Source organism: Globicephala melas, chromosome 8 (genome assembly GCF_963455315.2).
Source record: "Globicephala melas chromosome 8, mGloMel1.2, whole genome shotgun sequence".
Taxonomy (NCBI): domain Eukaryota; kingdom Metazoa; phylum Chordata; class Mammalia; order Artiodactyla; family Delphinidae; genus Globicephala; species Globicephala melas.
This window is the reverse complement of record NC_083321.1, coordinates 99,694,639-99,711,862: the sequence shown is the minus strand read 5'-3', so window position 1 is coordinate 99,711,862 and position 17,224 is coordinate 99,694,639. Positions and strand designations below refer to the sequence as shown.

General features: G+C 41.7%; 1 protein-coding gene across 2 annotated transcripts; it reads right to left on the bottom strand.

Annotated features, from left to right (window-relative positions):
• Positions 1–4,458: 4,458 nt before the first annotated feature.
• Positions 4,459–16,940, bottom strand: EI24 (EI24 autophagy associated transmembrane protein). 2 transcript variants are annotated; one of them, XM_030840543.3, is made up of 12 exons: positions 16,756–16,940; positions 15,197–15,343; positions 14,137–14,249; positions 10,930–11,075; positions 10,277–10,337; positions 9,353–9,419; positions 8,733–8,857; positions 8,296–8,415; positions 7,828–7,939; positions 7,034–7,145; positions 6,418–6,492; positions 4,459–5,479 (listed from the first exon to the last, which is right to left on the bottom strand). In XM_030840543.3, the coding sequence occupies exons 3-12, from the start codon at positions 14,176–14,178 to the stop codon at positions 5,317–5,319; spliced, it is 1,023 nt and encodes a 340-aa protein (XP_030696403.1). In that variant the 5' UTR covers positions 14,179–14,249; positions 15,197–15,343; positions 16,756–16,940; the 3' UTR covers positions 4,459–5,316. The 2 variants fall into 2 exon arrangements, with proteins under 2 accessions (XP_030696403.1, XP_030696410.1); XM_030840550.3 differs by lacking the exon at positions 15,197–15,343.
• Between the last annotated feature and the right edge of the window lie 284 nt (positions 16,941–17,224).

Here is a 17,224-nt window from a genome sequence, read left to right as displayed (position 1 = left end):
TTAAGCCCCTGACCTCGTGAATGAGCATGCCTAGGGCTAAAGAGGTCGTCGGGGTTCGGTGGGAAGAATCTACGCCGCGGGCTGAGTCCCACACGGTCGCAGAGGCGGTCCTCCCAAAGCGTAGACAAGCTTCTTCCTGGAACCAGCTTGCAGCCTGGCGGTGCTTTGCTCACCCCTTTGTAAGTAACCTGCCAGTGAAAGCTGCCTTGCCTCTCTTCCCCTTCTCTCCTCACACATAAAGAAACGTTGCTTGAAGGCACGGAAGGGGGCGAAGTTTCAGCAGCCAATTCCATCACCTCTCGGACACGCACTCCCACTCCCTACACATCTCAGTGAGCACGAGCCACACCGACAAAAATGGGAGCATCCGGCAACTGTTCAAATTTAGTGCCTGCGGCACTCCTTTCTCTTCGCGGTTACTCTACTGCTGAATGCAACCGACTAAACTTACTGAAAGCATATTAAATCAGTACTTCAAAATCACGTGTAGTTTTCAAAATATACACGACCAGGTTCACCCCAGGATGAGTCAATAGATCTGCTTTTTCGTTTTGTATTTACAATGTGTTCAGTGTAATTTTATTAACAGAAGGAAAATGAAGCTGAACCTGAAGGAACTGCAGAACTTCAAGCAAATGCTTCTTCAAAACGAGTTTTTCTTTAAAAAAAAAAAAGGAATTAAAATTAGAAAGATTCCTTTACATAAAAAAAATACTGCTTCAAGAACATTTAAGATATCGAGGTTCTTTTTTTTTAATTACTAAACCTGTTTCTTAAAGGGATATGTTTGACTTTCCAGGTGGTACAATTAAGTCAGCTTTTTCAGAAGTCAAAATATACTACTAAAGAATACAGTTCAAAATCTAAGCCAAGAATCAACTGTACTCCAATAACAATTTCTAAAAAATCTAATGCTATTTTTAGGATGATTCTTTAATATCAGTTGATAGGGAAAGGCTTATCTTACAAGTAAAAGTCTGGATGGCAAAATCATGGGGAAAATTATAGTTATTATAAACCCAGAGATTATACACGAACATTCAGGGTATCAGTTAATCTCTCTCCCTCCTGACTTATTGGACCAGAAGTTTTGATTTGGTTCCGAAAAACTTTTTACAGTCCTATGAGTTGCTTAAAATAATGCTATTTTTAGCTTGCTTTATAGGAGTTGTCATTCATGTGGAGCTTTTAGTCTTTCCAGAAGTGTCTACTTACCTTTTATATTATTGATCGAAAGAAACATGTCTTCATCTCACCTGGAGCAGACCAGAGTAACAGTACGTTTTCTTCTTGAAGATGTTCTCCCCCGAACCCACCTTTCCAAGTATGCTGTATAGCTGTATTATCAAGATTTCTTCTCAATGCACTCTGATTCCACTGTTTCATGTTGTTTGGTTGGGTGTTTGTTTTAATTAGTCATTTATTTCTTGGAATTTTCACTTCGATAGATTCAAGTAACTTTTTCAGAAAAGCTGAATGGAAAGCAAACAATGCCTTTATTTTGTCCTTGATAGCATAGCTAGGTTTAGAGTTCTAAGAACGAAATTGGGACCCACCCATCCCATATACAGACAAGCACACATAAAAGCATACTTTCAAGGCACTACAATTTTATCTTCTATTACTCAGAGTTGTTCTTGAGAAGTCTAATAGCAATGTGAGTCAGTCTCTTGGAGGTAACCTATTTTCCTGGTGTTTCTCCATAGAGATCCCATCTGGTTTTTTGGTTTTTTTCTTCCTTTCATTGCTTTTCACTTGGCAGTGAAAAGCATCTATATGAAAAGTCCAATTTTCATCGTTTAAGTCCCGAAAATGTCCTGATTTTATTGTCTCCATGCTTCTGTTCTCATTTTCTGAAACAAATGTCAGATCTGATTCTAGGATACCTCCACGATTCTTAACTTTTTCCATGTCTTAATCTTTTTGCTCTTTGTTCTGAGAAATTTCCTCAATTTTACGTTGTAGTTCTCTAATTTAGCATTCTCGGCATCACTTCTATAAGCCATCTCATTTTATTTCCACAACTGTTTTAACTTCCAAGAACCTTCCTATTCTGTCCCCTTTTCACAATCTGTTCTTACTTCATGGATGCAATAGTTTACCAAGTTTCTATGAAAGTAGTTATTAGAATTTGTTAACTTTTATTTCGAGAATTACTTAAATTTCCTCCAGGTCCAGGTGGGACCTTAGAAAAGCTCCTGAAATGATGCTGCTGTTAACCCATGGTTAAGAACTACTTATCTAAACGATCAAATGGTTACTCTTTGTCCCACAGGTCTGAAGGTACAACATTTAAACTTGAAATCAGAGAATGAGTCCAAGGATGGAAGCCTGAACACATGGCATAATCTCTTATCCTACTCAAAGATTCTCTGAATTCCAATGTTTTATCCAACTTTGAGACCTATGGAAAATAATAGTTATTTGAACACGTAATTCTTAAGAATTTGATCATTTCTCAGTCTCCTACACAGTATCGTTAGGTCCAAGAGGACAGCAGTCATCTTTTTGGTTCACCCTTGAATCCCCAGTGCCTTGCAGAGCCTGACAGAGAAAGCGCTCAAATGACTGTTACGTACTTAAGTCATCTGTTCCCCTCACTTGATCCTTTACTGGTTCTATGGACTCGCTTTAGGTTTATCCAAAATATTTCACTGAATGTACAGCTCTCATTGTTAAAAAGACCAAACTTACACTGACCTGGAGTCAGCTTCCTTATAGCTTCTGTGGGTTGAACGATAGCACAGGAGGAATGTTAGGGTGGGGGCAAAGAAGGGGGTTGGTGAGATGACTGCTGAACAGCCTTCCATCACTACTGAAGAACCAGTAACATCTACCAGAGCAACCTCCACACAGGTAACCACGGAGCACAGAAGCTGAACAAATGTACTACTTCTATAATCAGAAAGTAAGTGGATGGAAAATGAACAGTGAACAACTACAGTTGCCCTTTTATTCCCACAGAAGTTATCCTTTAAGGTGGTTCACAAACCCCTAACCATTAGTTGCCCTCTTCTGGGTTTATTCCAGTTTGTCACAATTGCTCTTAAATTTTCTCTTGGCCCCTTACCAAGTGCAGAGCAATGAACAAGTGAGTGCATGAATTTGTCCATTTAAAAGTTTCCAACAGACTTAACATACTCAGGTCTAGAAAGCATTTACTTTGTACAGTTACTATAATGGACAACTCAGCTCTAGATAGGATAAAAGGGTCGTGTTTTCAACACACATACCTGTCCAAGCTGTGATGTCTGCCCCTGAAGAGAGATTTGTGAACATGATTCCTTAGATCCTCCTGGCTGTATGATTGAAACTCAAGCTCTCACTTTCGTCTGTAGTGATGTGCCCTCCCTTATTTTCAGTTACTATTAGTCTGCCTTAAACTGCCATTCTGAACTTGGCAAAAACAGAGCCTACTCTCCCTTTGATCCCAATTTCCTAATCGCTGCCCTGACTGCCCATATGCTAGTGAAAAGAGAAGTTTACACTGCTTTTGTGTACATCTCATGAAATTAGGAATACCTACAACAATAGACATTTGGTAATCTAGCCTTTGTACAGGCCTGGCCTCTCAGTTACACTAATAAAACTTTACAGATTCCTCACATCCAGTGACTTACAGCATTTTCTATAGCCAGGCACAGTGCTGGATAATATCACTTGCCTTCCTCTACTCAACTTCCCTCACCCTGCTAAGACCAGCTTAGCTGACACAAATACAAATTTCAGGCAGCAAAGATGCGGCCATTTTAATCTCATTTTAAAAACTACAACAACTAATCTTAAGTAAGGCAGTCGCTGATCAGTTGCAAGCTGATGAAATCCTGAGGTCTTCTTCAACCACCCCCTCGGCAACCTGGAAGTAGTTCTCTGCAATACTACTGTCAAATGACCAGGGGGATACTGAAAATAAATCTTAAACTGTCTTTTACAATTTTTTGTTCATGAGCTGGAAACACCTACTTCCAAAATACCCACATTTTAACACCTCTATATTCAAATTTGGTTCACATCTGCTGGCAACGATTTTTAAATCCTTACTTTGTCCTGTACATAGTAAAGGTTTCTGTTAACCAAATGTCTAATCTCTTCCCTAATGAGAATGTTCAATTCTTGAAGTCTAGAAGGCCCTCTCTTCCTTCATGAGTACACAGGACGGATGCACATATAGACTTTAAAACAACTCAATCCCAAATTCTTTCACAAGATGTTAACATGATTATAATCACATAACCCAAACTTCTTCAGGGAACATTTTTCAGAACTAATCTTCCAAATTATCCAAGACAAGTCCTGGGTTCCATGCATATGTTTCTTGAAGTGACTTGTAAATTTCAACCATTACACATTTGTGGGAAACAAGCTCACGTTTGTGATGTCTTAAAACTGTACAAGTGCTTTGACGCCTGCCCCCCCCCACATTTAGTCTCTTTAAAATGACAGGAAAACACCAACCAATCACAGGTTTAATGGGTTTAATAAGTTTACCCCTTCAGTTCCTATTTGCAGCACCCAATATTCCTTTGAAATACCAGACAGACCCAGCAGTGACCAACAATAAAGTTCAGACCTCCAGAGTTTAAAAGTTCAGGTTCTCTGAGCATTCTGTGTTGCAGTGGCACTTGTCCAAAATTGGTACCTCCCTATAGCTGGGGGAGCTTTAAATGTACCAGTGAAAAAAGCTTTTTCCCCTTCAAGGGGAAGAAAGAAAACCACTCCTCAAAACCCAGCAGATCTGGCTGTGAGGTCTTTCCTCCTGTCCCATCTCTTCAGGCTTGTTTTTTTTTTTGCAGTGGAGCAAGAGACCAAATCTAGCCTGAGTTATAAGAAACAAGACAGTGATGGCTGTAACGGGAGTGACCAGGAGCAGCAGAGTCTCCTTTACTTCCCACGTCCAATAAGTGTGCTTCACAGAAAAACCAAAACAACAGGTCCACAAAATACAACAACTAGAATTACAAAAATCCATTCATCCAAGGGTGGTGGAAGGCAGGAAGGGGAGGTGGGAGGATAAATGGCACAGGGAGAAAAAGTATTCAAATCAGTCCAGGCACGGGGGCTGGCAAATGCTAGAAAAGAGCTGCAGAAAAACCTGTGGTCCTTTCAGACTCACCGGTGTTTAAAATCCATACTGGTGTCAGGACGATTCTGCCTTACGTGCACCAGACAAAAATCCCGATTCCTCAGAGAGAAGGTAATATGCACAGGGCCCTTGGCAGAGTGGGTCCTGCCTTCCCTGGTCGGGGAGGTGAATAAGAAAAAGAGCTGACGCGGCATCCTTCCAATCCCGCCCATCCCCTCTGGGTGGCAGGCGACTCAGTGGCCCTCAGCAGCCTTCAGTTTGGCAGGAGATGGGTGTGGTGAGGGGAACTTCTCTGCAGAAGTTGAACTACTCAGGGCAGACTGCAGGTAGACCGTCTTGTGGAAGAGTCTGTTGCTTAAGAAAACCACCAAGGAGAACAGGCGCAATTGGAAAAGGCTAAAAGGCAAAAGAGACCCAACCTGTTAGACACCCCCAGTTGAGCAAAATTGTTTTAATTATTTGACAACTTACTTGACTACTTTCAATTTAAAATGATACAGGGGAAAACAAGACACCAGAAATTTGACCAAGCATGTACAGAGGTTAGACACACAGATTAAACAGGCAGCAACTAAAGAATGCACTGGGTCCTGTCAGAAGTGCAGTAGTATCACCATTTGCAGTATCGGGGCTTAGAGGAAATAAAGTTCTATTTTAGATTAATTCTGATTCAAGAAGTACCTTTCTAGGGTACAAACTTCAAGCTGTGTCTGAAGATATCATATGCTATGTGTATTTCATTTTCAGGAGAGCTTCAAGAGAAAGTTAGTTACGTTAAGATACACACTTAGCATTTACTGGATAGCAAGAACATGCAAGAACCCAAAGCAGATTGGAAATTTCTAATAAGTATATCCTCACTGACTTAACCAAAACTGATCAAAAGATTGGGCTTTTCTCTGAAGTGATAAAACTTTCAGAGTGCTAGTGTTACTAAAGATTCATTTTAAAATACTTTGTTTTACTCTCATTATCAATAAACTCCTGTAGCCAGAACACATGGCCCACTATTTTTATAAAGTTGGCCATTCTTACAAAATGAGCTCAACGACAGGTATAAGTGCCTTATTCGGTGAACTGTTACATTTTAAGAATATGTATAATAGCAGCAATTTCTGAAACACATATGTGCACATATGCATGGGGAAAATTTTGGGATACATCCCAGAAGTGTTTCTCTTGTTGAACTGTATATTAATAGTTTCCTGCAATGTAAGGTTATTTTTAAAAAACCTTAACAAAAATGTCTCATTCACATGATTGCAGTGTTATGGCCCCAACACTTTAGACCAAAAAAACTTAATACATTTTAGCTAATACTGGCTAATACTTACTATGCTTTGCCAGGGGTCTTTGCTTCATTGGCGCTGATAATGAATAAAGGAAAGAGGATAGAGAATAGGCAGCCACTGTTTAAAAAAAAAAAAAAAGAAATAATTAGTCACCTTCAAAACAGCCATGACTTTGAAGATATTAGAAGCCCAAAGTTCTTTGCCTCCAGTGCTAAATATCATGGCTTGATGGACCCTTAATGTATCAAACACATCTTTAAAAAAAAAAAAAAAAGGATTTTTCTAAGCGCTGGCTATGTTTAACATTGTTCAAGGAAGCAAAACAGAAGAAAGAATATGGCATATATGATCATGCAGACTATATTTTAATGCTGAGCATTCCCTGGCAGTCCAGTGGTTAGGACTCCGCACTTCCACTGCTGGGGGCACGGGTTCAATCCCTGGTTGGGGAACTAAGCATGCCGCAAAACGGGGCAAAAAAAAAAAAAAAGCTAACTGACAAATGTCTATGACTATCTGTCAGGGAGAAAAAATCCTACAGACCTCCTGATGGCCAAATAAGAATGCAGAATGCCTAGCACAGAACCAGGCATACAGAAGGTGCTCCCTACACTGAGTATTTTTACCAGTCCCCTTCAAGTCCCTATAGTCAAATTACCTGACAATGTAGGAGGACTGCATTGCTGTGAGGAAAGCCAAGGGCAGACCAAATCCAAAGTAGTAAGGCCAATTCCTTTCTATGTTTGACAATCGCTGGTGCATTTCAATTCCTAAAACAAGGAGCCAATACAATTAGGCTGCATATTTCCTTTTAGTCAAATGACTAAATATGGTAGACAATTTATTTGAGGTTTGAGTTGTAGGTACAGACCTGCCATTTAGAATACAACTAAAGCATATAAATTAGAATTGTCCAAATCTGATAAAGCTTCTATGCGAAGGGTTTACAAATGAACAATCACAATTTCAAAACTGGCAGGCTAAGTGAATTCTGAATTACAACACCAGAATCCTTTGTAAGTATTAGTCTTGAACAAAGCAAGAATCAAAAAAAGGCAGCTATCCTCTAGGAATCAATTAACCCCTTTCAACCAACCACACCCAAATATGCCAAGGACTTTCAAAATATCCCCCAAAATAATCTGTATGCACCAACGTCAAATTAATTTCTCTAATTCAAAATAACTCGTGCTCATTTATGCCATCTTATGGCTGTCAGAGCTACGTGACATTAAGCTCCATAAGGATGATGCTACACTGCTACATTCCCCAGCAACAAAGTTAAGGGTTAACCCCCCCAAGCCAAATCTAAGTCCCCTCTTGCCAAAAAGGCTGCTTCATTACAAAGACGATTTGCCAAGGGCCTAAGTATTGAAGAATTTAAGAAGTCTACTTAGCAGCACCATTTCCAAATTGGGCCTCCAAGTTCTGAGTTTCTTTAGACAGGCTTACCTTTATTGAACCAACGATATTCGAAGCAGTATAGTGAGTAGAGAAGAGACATATGCAGGAGACTAACCAGCTGACCAACAAGATGGATGGGAAAGAGACTCACAAACATCCCCTGAAGAACAAGTATGGAAAATCTTAATTCCAAAGCTTCAGAGACCTGACACTGTTCACCTGCCACTCTGAGTCATCACTCTCTACCCAGATAGCCTGATAGTTGCTTCTCAAGTTTCTAAATAGCAGGAGAGTGAAGAATGCTCAGGGTGGCAGGGAGGAGCAGGCAAATTCATGTTTCTTTACCATTTTATGATTTTAAGTCTCTAGTTGTTTCTGTGAAAAAATGATTTACAAATCATTGCCTCCCATAAACGTATCTGCTGGGTATAAATGTGACACCCTGTCTTTGTGAAGCTCCCTCTAGTGAATCGTCTTTTCTTAATCTGCTCCATGTGCCCAGAAGGCCAGTCTCACCTGGAGGAGGAAAAGAGCCTGCAGCAAAAGGTTGAAGAGCATGTCAGCAATTATTTTGCTGACACTAGGGAATGGGTGAGGCTTCCTCCCTGATACCTCGAAGGCCAGGTCAGCTATATCCTGTAAGAGAGAAAGGAGCTCAGCAAAACATGAATTAAGTGGCCTCAATACCCAGCCCCAAAGCTAAGGCCACTGATCTGCCATGAGACCTGCCAGGGGAGAAAAGCCCCTGGACATCTGGCCATGAGATGCTCTGGTGACCTGAGAGGATAACTCCATTTTACAAGAGCACAGAGATCACCCACTGGCTGCTTGACCAAGAAAAGTTAAGGCGGTGAAATCGCTCCCTACATGGCCACTAACTTCGCAGGCTGAAACCTGCCACCTGGTGATCCATTATGCCATAAAACCCAGACTCCATTCTGCCCTGGACCTACCTGAAACCAAATTGCATTCACAACTTTGCTAAGCACAAACAGGGGGAGCACCCAAAGAGCACTGAAAATTGACGTGAGGAAAAACTCGAGCCACGACCAAACATCCCCATGTAGTGACGGATCACCTAAGAAGGGCGGAAAGGCTTGTTAGTTTAACTGGAGAAATGGAAAACCAGAAGACCAAATATGCAACCCCTACTCCACACACATACATCTTTGGTTCCTGCCAGCACATCACTGCACCTATTTCAGAGAGTCTTATTCTTCATAGACACACCAAATTCTGGCCACAACTCCAATTCAGAGTAGCCACGGAGATGTGCTGCTTACGTTGAGACAAACCTGCTTACCGGGTGGTGACTGATATGTCAGTGACCAGCAGTACACTGTATGCAGGAAACCACCCTGGTTCAAATCCCAGCTATGCCACTTACTAACGGTTTAACCTTGGTAACCAATTTCCATTTCCTCATCTATAAAATGCTATCTGTAACAATACCCAAAGGGTTGTTGAGAGATTTGAGTTAAAAACATCTAAAGCTGCAGGTACAGAGGAAGTATTCAATAGACTGAGGGAGACACAGGGAAACACCTCCCACCCCGGCAATGGACATACTTACCAATAATTTGGGCCGTTACTGACTGAAGCACGGGAATAAACACTCGATAAAACAAAAGGAGACTGAACTAAAGGAGAGAGGAAATAAGGTAAACATTAAAAGTCCTTCTTTAAAACAGGAGTTCCAAGCTTCAGTGTAATTATTTTCCAGATGGAAGTGTCTTTTACAAATTAGGAGCCCTGACGTGGTACCAAAATTGGACTCAGTTCTATTTCCCAATTCTCCAGCTGAGGAGTACAAACCTGACACTGCCTACGAAAACAGTAAAACTTCTGGGGGACTAGAAGAACATTTCAATTAGTAGTCACACCAAACTACAGGCATATACTAAGTACACAGTCATATTTTATTAATTAAAGCTAACACCTAAAAACATCTGTGAAATGTTTAGATTAACAAGTTGAATTATACTGAATTTCAAGTCCAAGAAAATACTTAACTATTTGTTCTTCAAAGTACTCAAATTTCACTTAAGCCTGTGTTGGTTCTCAGTCAGCTGTAGGCAACCTTCTGGTATGAGTTTCAATAGTAATCAATTCGAGGACATTGCTATGACCAGACAAAGGGAGAAGCTTGCCCATATCCATCTCTTTCCCCTCTGAGCCCTCATAGTTGCTCTTAACCAAAATGTCCAGACAATGTCACAAGAAATTGTTACCTATTAACATTAAAACTTGTTAAGTCATTTAAGAAAAAAGTGTATATTCAGGGCTATCTATTCCTGACATTTACATACAAGTTTTCTCTGAGTGGGAATAAAATGAACGAAGGTGCACAGAATCCTGAGTCATGGCCTTAAGCACGTATTAGCAGGTGAAAGCTACCTGTCTCAGTTTCAAGAAGACAGTTGAGAACCATGAACACCAAAATAATCTGAATAAAGATGCTTATAAGGCACCTGGAATTTGACGAAAAAGAACTTACCCAGAATACTCCACCATTCCAAGCGCAGCACTGAAAAATTCTACTAACAATACGTGGTTCACTGGAAAAGACCACATGTATTTAGCTTAAAAGGCATACAGGCTATTTCCATAGTATCATTCAGTAGCTCTCCTTTTTACATCTTTTGTTGACATTTTATTTTTCCAGCACCTACTGTTATCCCAATGTTCTCTCCTAATGTCAATAAGAAAAGGCTAAAAATATTTCAAGAGAAGCAGTTTTTCTTAAAAAAAGCAAACACACAAAAAAACTATATTTTCTAAATTCCAAGACTGGAGACTAGAAGAGGATGTCTGAGCTTCTTCTATCAAAATCCACACAGGCACTCCTAGAAGTATCCACCAATCCAAGTAATTTTTTTATGGCTCTCTATTCACCATCCTGATTTCTTTTAAACACCACGACATTTTGAACAAGGATTACTGCTAGACACCAGTTTAATTCAATGTGAGGGGAGTGGGGGGAAATCACCTGTAACTTTTTTTGGGGAGAAAGCACAAAAGACAAATAATGGGGTATTGAAACTCCAAGTCACTATGTAGTGTCTGAATTCTATACTAAGTTTAATCACTTCCTAAAGTGCCCACAGAAGGGAATTCAGATGTCTTCTGACATCAGCCTCCACTCCTTACCTCTCTTGCTTCCTCTCTATACTCTGGGCTCTCCTCTGAGCCAGGACACTGCTTGCCCTTCTTCGACGCTGCTCCTCTCTCTTTTGCTGAATTCGAGCATCTAGCTTTGAGATGGTACAAATTCCCCAGATGGAGTCTTTGATTCCCTATACACAAGAGTATTACTTTTAAAGAGGGAAGATTTTGGATCAGAAGACTTTCCAAAGTTACATACAGGAAAGTGATGAAATAACAGTGGAAATCATGGTACTTAGTTTGCTACAAAGCTTAGCGGACCCTTGATACTTTTGTATTTTGAAATAATTCCCAATTTACAGAAGAGCTACAAGAACAGAGAACTCCCTAATACCCTTTCTAAGGATTCACCAGCTATTTTGCCACATTGTTATTTATTCTTGTTTATATATATATGTGTGTATATATATATATATGTATATATACATTTTTTTAGATCATTTGAGTAGGTTGCTGTGTCATGTCTCTTTACTTTTAATTGTTCAGTGTATATTTCCTAAGAACAATATTGTTCTAAGAACAATATTGTTCTTAGATATAGTTATCTATTAAAGAAATTAAATATTGAAACAGTTTAATCTACAGTCCATATTCCAATTTCCCCATTTGTCTCAGTAATGCCCTCTATAGCATTTTTACCCCTCAAGTATCAGACATCAGTTCAGAAACACATGTTGCATTTAGCTCTCATATCTCTTCAGTCTCCTTTAATCAGAAACAGCTCCTTAGTGTGTCTTCCTTTATGAAGTATCCAGGTCAGTCATTTTACGGGATGCCCTCAATTTAGGTCTGTGTCCTCATGATTAGGTCCCAGGTTACATATTTTTGGCAGGAATATCACATAAGTGATGGTGTGCCCTTCCAGATATTACATCCAGAGGCATGTGATGTCTGTCTCACCTTGCTGGTGATGTCAATTTTACATACTCAGTCAAGGTGTTATCCAGCTCCACTGTATGGTTGCAAATTTTTCTCCTTGCAACTAATAAGTAATCTGTGGGCAGACATTTCTGAGACCAGGCAAATATCCTGCTCATCAAGTCCTCTCCCCTAGATTTAGCATCAATTAACAATTCTTGCCCAAACCAATCTTGAATAACATGGTTGCAGAATAGTGGTTTTCTACTCCCTCTAACACTTACCGATACTATAAAGCCAAGTTATTGCCCTCCTCTATACTCTTCCAATATCAATCTAATGTCTACAAGTACGATCTACATCCTGTACTAAACTAGCAATACTAGGGTAGATTAAACACTGGTCTCAAGAAAGAACCAGGGCTGGACCAAGGCTAATGGAAGACACAAAGAAATAATCACTGTAAAAGTGTGCAAAGCTGTAGGATAAGAGCATGCCACATAAGACAGAAACAACATTGTAGTGTAGCTGGAGAAGAATGGCTTTAAACAGTGTATGCTGAGGAAGAGGGCTGTTAAGTCTATAAGTCACTGACGGCGGCACTTGCCAATGACTGGAAGAGCCCCAATGGCAGAAAGATTACTGTTATTACTACAAACCTCAGAACTGCCTATTACCCAGTTCAAAGGACTGCACTCATTTATCCACCCACTCCCATATTGAGCATCTTCAATGAGCTAGACAACATATGGAAATGCTCAGGAAACTTATAACTCAGCAGGAAAAGTACACAAGTAAACCAAAAGAAAAAAATAAAGAAATAAAAATTTATAGTTTAGTAAGTACCACAACAGATTTATGTCCAAAGTAGAGTGGGAAGGACTAGGGTATTCAACTTCATCAAGAAGCAGAAAAAAGGGGACTTCCCTGGTGGTCCACTGTTTAAGACTCCACACTTCCAATGCAGGGGGTGCGGGTTCGATCCCTGGTCAGGGAACTAAGGTCCCACATGCCACGCAGCCAGAAAAAGAAAAAAGAAAAAAAAAAAAGCAGCAGCAGAAAAAGGCATTCTGGAAGCAATGGCCAACCTGGATTTAAGAATGGCATTTTCACCTATTGTTATGAGCAAAACAAATTTTAGAGAAAACTGTCAGGATACAGAGAAATGGACAAGTTTATGAAGTACCTGCCGATAGGAGCATAAATTGGCAGCATGCACCTACCTGGTCTTTTATCTATGAGTAATGTTTAATCTTATTTTGCTTTTTAACTTCTAAATCTTCTACAAACAGTTTAAAATTAAGATAGTTAAGTTCAAATGGCTTAGGGCCTAGTATGTGCTAGGATGATGACAGCATCCCCACTTCTGAGATACTTACAGTCTAGTGGGGCAGAGAGACACACAAAGTTCACGTTGTACAACTGATCCAGGGTTGAAATTTTATCACACAAAAGGACATAAGGTATTAAAAGAAGATCACATGAATTCTCTTTGGCCCTTCTAAAATATTCCTTCAATTCCCCCCTCTTTGATTCAAAGATAATAAACTTTTAAACACTTCCACTCCCCGTCAGAACTGGCCTCTCTCCTGCTCCCGGGAATAGAGCTACAGGGGCTACAACTAGGGCATTAGACCTCAGACAGCCACTATAATGGAATGTTGTGCTACTGATCATGTGGGTGACTACATCCTGAACAGATCTCTACGGGACGTTTTTCCAGAGCATCATCATCCCCGCCTTGTAGAATGGGAGAATAAGACAGGTCCTATAATGTAGATCCGGACAAAGTAGTTTAGGTAATAGCACTGTACCAATGTTCACTGCTTGGGCTTCAACAACATACCATGGTTACATACGATGTTAACATTAGGAGAACCTGGTGAAGGATATAGGGGAGTTCTCTGTACAGCCCTGCAACTCTAAAAGTATTCCAAAATCAAGTTTAGGGAATTCCCTGGTGGTGCAGTGGTTAGGACTCCACGCTCTCACTGCCAAGGGCCGGGTTCAATCCCTGGTCGGGGAACTAGATCTCATAAGCCATGTGGCATGGCCAAAAACATATATATATTGATAAATAAAGTTTATCAAAAAAAAAAAAAGAGGGTCTGGAGCCAAGCTGAACAGGATTTCAATACTACAGACACTCACTAGACAGTTCTCCCAAGCTTCTGTGAGATGCAGGATAATACCTCTCCCTCGAGTAGTGTGGATTAGAATGAAAACTTGTAGGTGAAGAACCCAACAAACATAATAAAAATTTCAAAAATACCTAAAGGATTTTCTAGTCAGTTCCTGCAGCAAAAGGGTCAAAAGATGACTTGACGTACTCACTCTGGCAAGGTCCTGCAGAAAGGTTTTGACACTGTCAGCCATCTCTTCACCGCCCAAACTATCAACTACACAAAGGAGAGAGAAGTGTTCCCAAATGTCTCATCATGAAGCACCTGGAAACAGACGGAGCATAAGCGGGGAAAAATATTTATCTTCAAGTTACTCACGTACATTTCTACATGATGACGTTTTCCACATACTTCTCTAATAGGAGTGCAGTAGATTCTAGCACTTAGGTAGATACTAGCACTGTTAACTAAGTGAAGTTACACCTGTAACTACTGAAAAACCTGAAATCAATAAATTTTTAAATCACTTACCACCCTTTCACTTTTACATGGACTAGGAATCCCTTCTCTGGGCCTTGATGTCCCTAACTATCCCTCCTACACGTCCCAAGTACTTTTGAGATTTGAGATCATGAGATGGGTGATAATTACACTACAATATCCTCCTAAGCAATATCTGTGCTTGATGTTACTTGAATACAAATACAGGAGCAAAATGAAAGTTCTAACAAAAATTACTAAATATGCACTTCATATACAGGGCCCTCCAGCACACAGATAAGTTCAAAGTATGATGTGAAATTTCCCACCAAGACCCCCAAATATGCCTTCCCTGTTTTCCAACTTTTAATGTATACATATATGTACAATTTCAACAAGCATGCAGGAAACAATGAATTTTAAACTAGGCCAAAACAAGGTTAAGTCCACGTGTATAAACATTCTTTAACACACTACAGCTTTCCCATTTTATTTATTTCTTAGGTGAATGAGAAATCTAGCTTCATAAAATAATAACTTGAAAGTTCACGTGTATAAGTATTTTTAAAATACTACGCTCCCATGTAATGTCTAAGATGAATGCAAAACCCATTTTCAAAAATTTAATTAAGGACTTGGGATTCTAAAATTCTCAAACCTGACTAAACCAATCTAGGGTATTCTTAATTTAAGAGATAGACCATAATGACAATTTCACAGGCAGCTTCTATACACCTCGAATTTCAAAACATAAGCACACTTTCCCTAATGACCACTTCACCAAACTGTACCTTATTGACCCAACTGGACTACTGCCACCCAGAACAGGAAGAGCAGGGAATACAGCAGAGGGAAGGCAACTTGCACAACACTGTATGTACCATCTTCTCCTTGGGTCAAATCCTACCCAGATGCACTCACTTCAGGTAGAGAAGTTTCTAGGGTAAGAAACTTTTGTTAATGCTCCCACTTAAAAACAAACAAAAAACACCTGAGTGATAGGATACTCAGTGACAGGTGAATAGTTAATGCTCAATGATGATATATAAGACACTAGTTTCTAAAGATTATCATGGATTCACTTTTAACCATCTACTTCCTCATCTATGAATTAAGAGTATTAAAATTTTTCATAGGTTTTGAGTACAAAGTGCAGTAACATGAAAATAAAAACTTAACTTCTACATAAACATAATCCCACTACAGAATGAGCTAATGTGGGAGTTTAAGGAAGCCGATTAGTTAGTCTGGGTTTCTCACAAGGTGCTGACACAGCTGGAAGCATGTGGGTCCTAATCCAAGGAGAGGAGCTGTGTTACCTGAACCATGGCCATTAACAACTGGCTTCTGCAAGTACCAAGTGGCAGGTTACCTACTGACCAACAGTGGTCTGTGAAGGACAAGTCACTTCAATTTTATATGCAGATCCTATTTGAATTATCCGGAATATCCAGAAATATTATCCGGTTTGACAAAAAGCTCAGGCAGGGAGAAAAGCAACCTGCCACGATTTGAGACCAGAGACTGTATAACAGGGAGGGAACCCTCCAACTGTGGTGGACGTAAGTGAGATGCATCTGGTTCACAGCATTTCACAGACGGAGGAACTGAACCTCCAAAGTTAAATGGCTTGCCCAAGATTACAGCACGTGAAAGGCTACAGCGAACTTCAAAACCCCGGTGTCTGAACCCTCAGTCGGGGCTTTTTACTCAAGTTTTGCGATGAGGATTTTTGTTTAACCCGAGCATCCCATGGACAAAATGTCTCGTAAGCCTGTAAATACAACTGGCCATTAAATTCCTAAACAGTCATGAGAACTTATTAAGCATCTACTGCGGCACGGTCCCGTACTTTCTAAGTCACTAAACCCAGAAACCCAAGTCCGGAAAGCAGGAGGCTGTCACATCCCACTCCAGTTTCACTAAAGGTAAGCATCCTCACATCCCACCGGGCTCCCCGGATGCTCAGAGCCCACAGGTCCCTTCGGACCCGTTTCCCCCCCAGCTCCTTGGCAAACCCGGCTGGAAGCTGGTCTCCCTCCGCCACCACAGCCGTGCACGAGGCGCGGGGCACGCTCACATCCCGTCACGCGCGGAGCTAAAGACAGCCGCGCCGCACCTGGGCAGAGGCTCGCCGGCTACCGCGGGCTGCGTCCCGCGCCCCGGCCCTGCCCCGCCGCCGCAGCACCTTCCCGCCAGGCGTCCCCGCGCGCAGCCCCCACCCGCACCTCCCAACCCCGCGCTCGGGCCCTGCTGCCCTCACACGCCCTCGCCGCCCTAGCCACCGGGGCCCCTGCCGCGCGCGCAGGCTGCGCGGCGCCAGGGCCTGGTTCGGCAGAACTGCACCTACCCGGCAGTTTTGCCCCCGCGGCTCCGGCTCCGGACCCTGGCCCACCGCTGGCCCGCTCGGCTCCTCCACGCCCCTCCGCACCCCTTCGCGCCCGGCCACCCACTCGCGCCAGGGCGCTCCCAGGGCCGGGGCCGCTGCGCCCACACTGGGCATGCCCGGGCCGCACAGGGCCGCTGGGAAGTCGGGCGGGCGCAGAGTCCAGCCGCCCGGGCGGAGGGGGCGGGGCCGCGGCGGCGGAGGGGGCGGGGCCGCGTGGTGACTGAGCCTGGGAAATGCAGTCCGTCCTCTGGGCCCACCCGCGCCGCTTCCAGGCTTGCCGTCCTTCCTGATCCCATATCGTGTTCTTTGCTCTCTCCCATTTACTTCTGCAGGTTTCCTTGTCTTTCTATTATGAAGCCTAACAACAGAACAATAAAATGCAGAAGTATCTTGGTCTCTTTGGTTGGAGACTTCAGTAACCAAAGGGTAC

Coding starts and splice junctions, on each gene's coding strand:
- EI24 (XM_030840543.3), bottom strand. CDS start 14,178: ATGGCTGACAGTGTCAAAACCTTTCTGCAGGACCTTGCCAGA. Junction 11,076..14,136: donor TTCTGCAGGACCTTGCCAGA/GTGAGTACGTCA, acceptor TCTTGTGTATAG/GGAATCAAAGACTCCATCTG. Junction 9,420..10,276: donor GGAATGGTGGAGTATTCTGG/GTAAGTTCTTTT, acceptor TCTCTCCTTTAG/TTCAGTCTCCTTTTGTTTTA.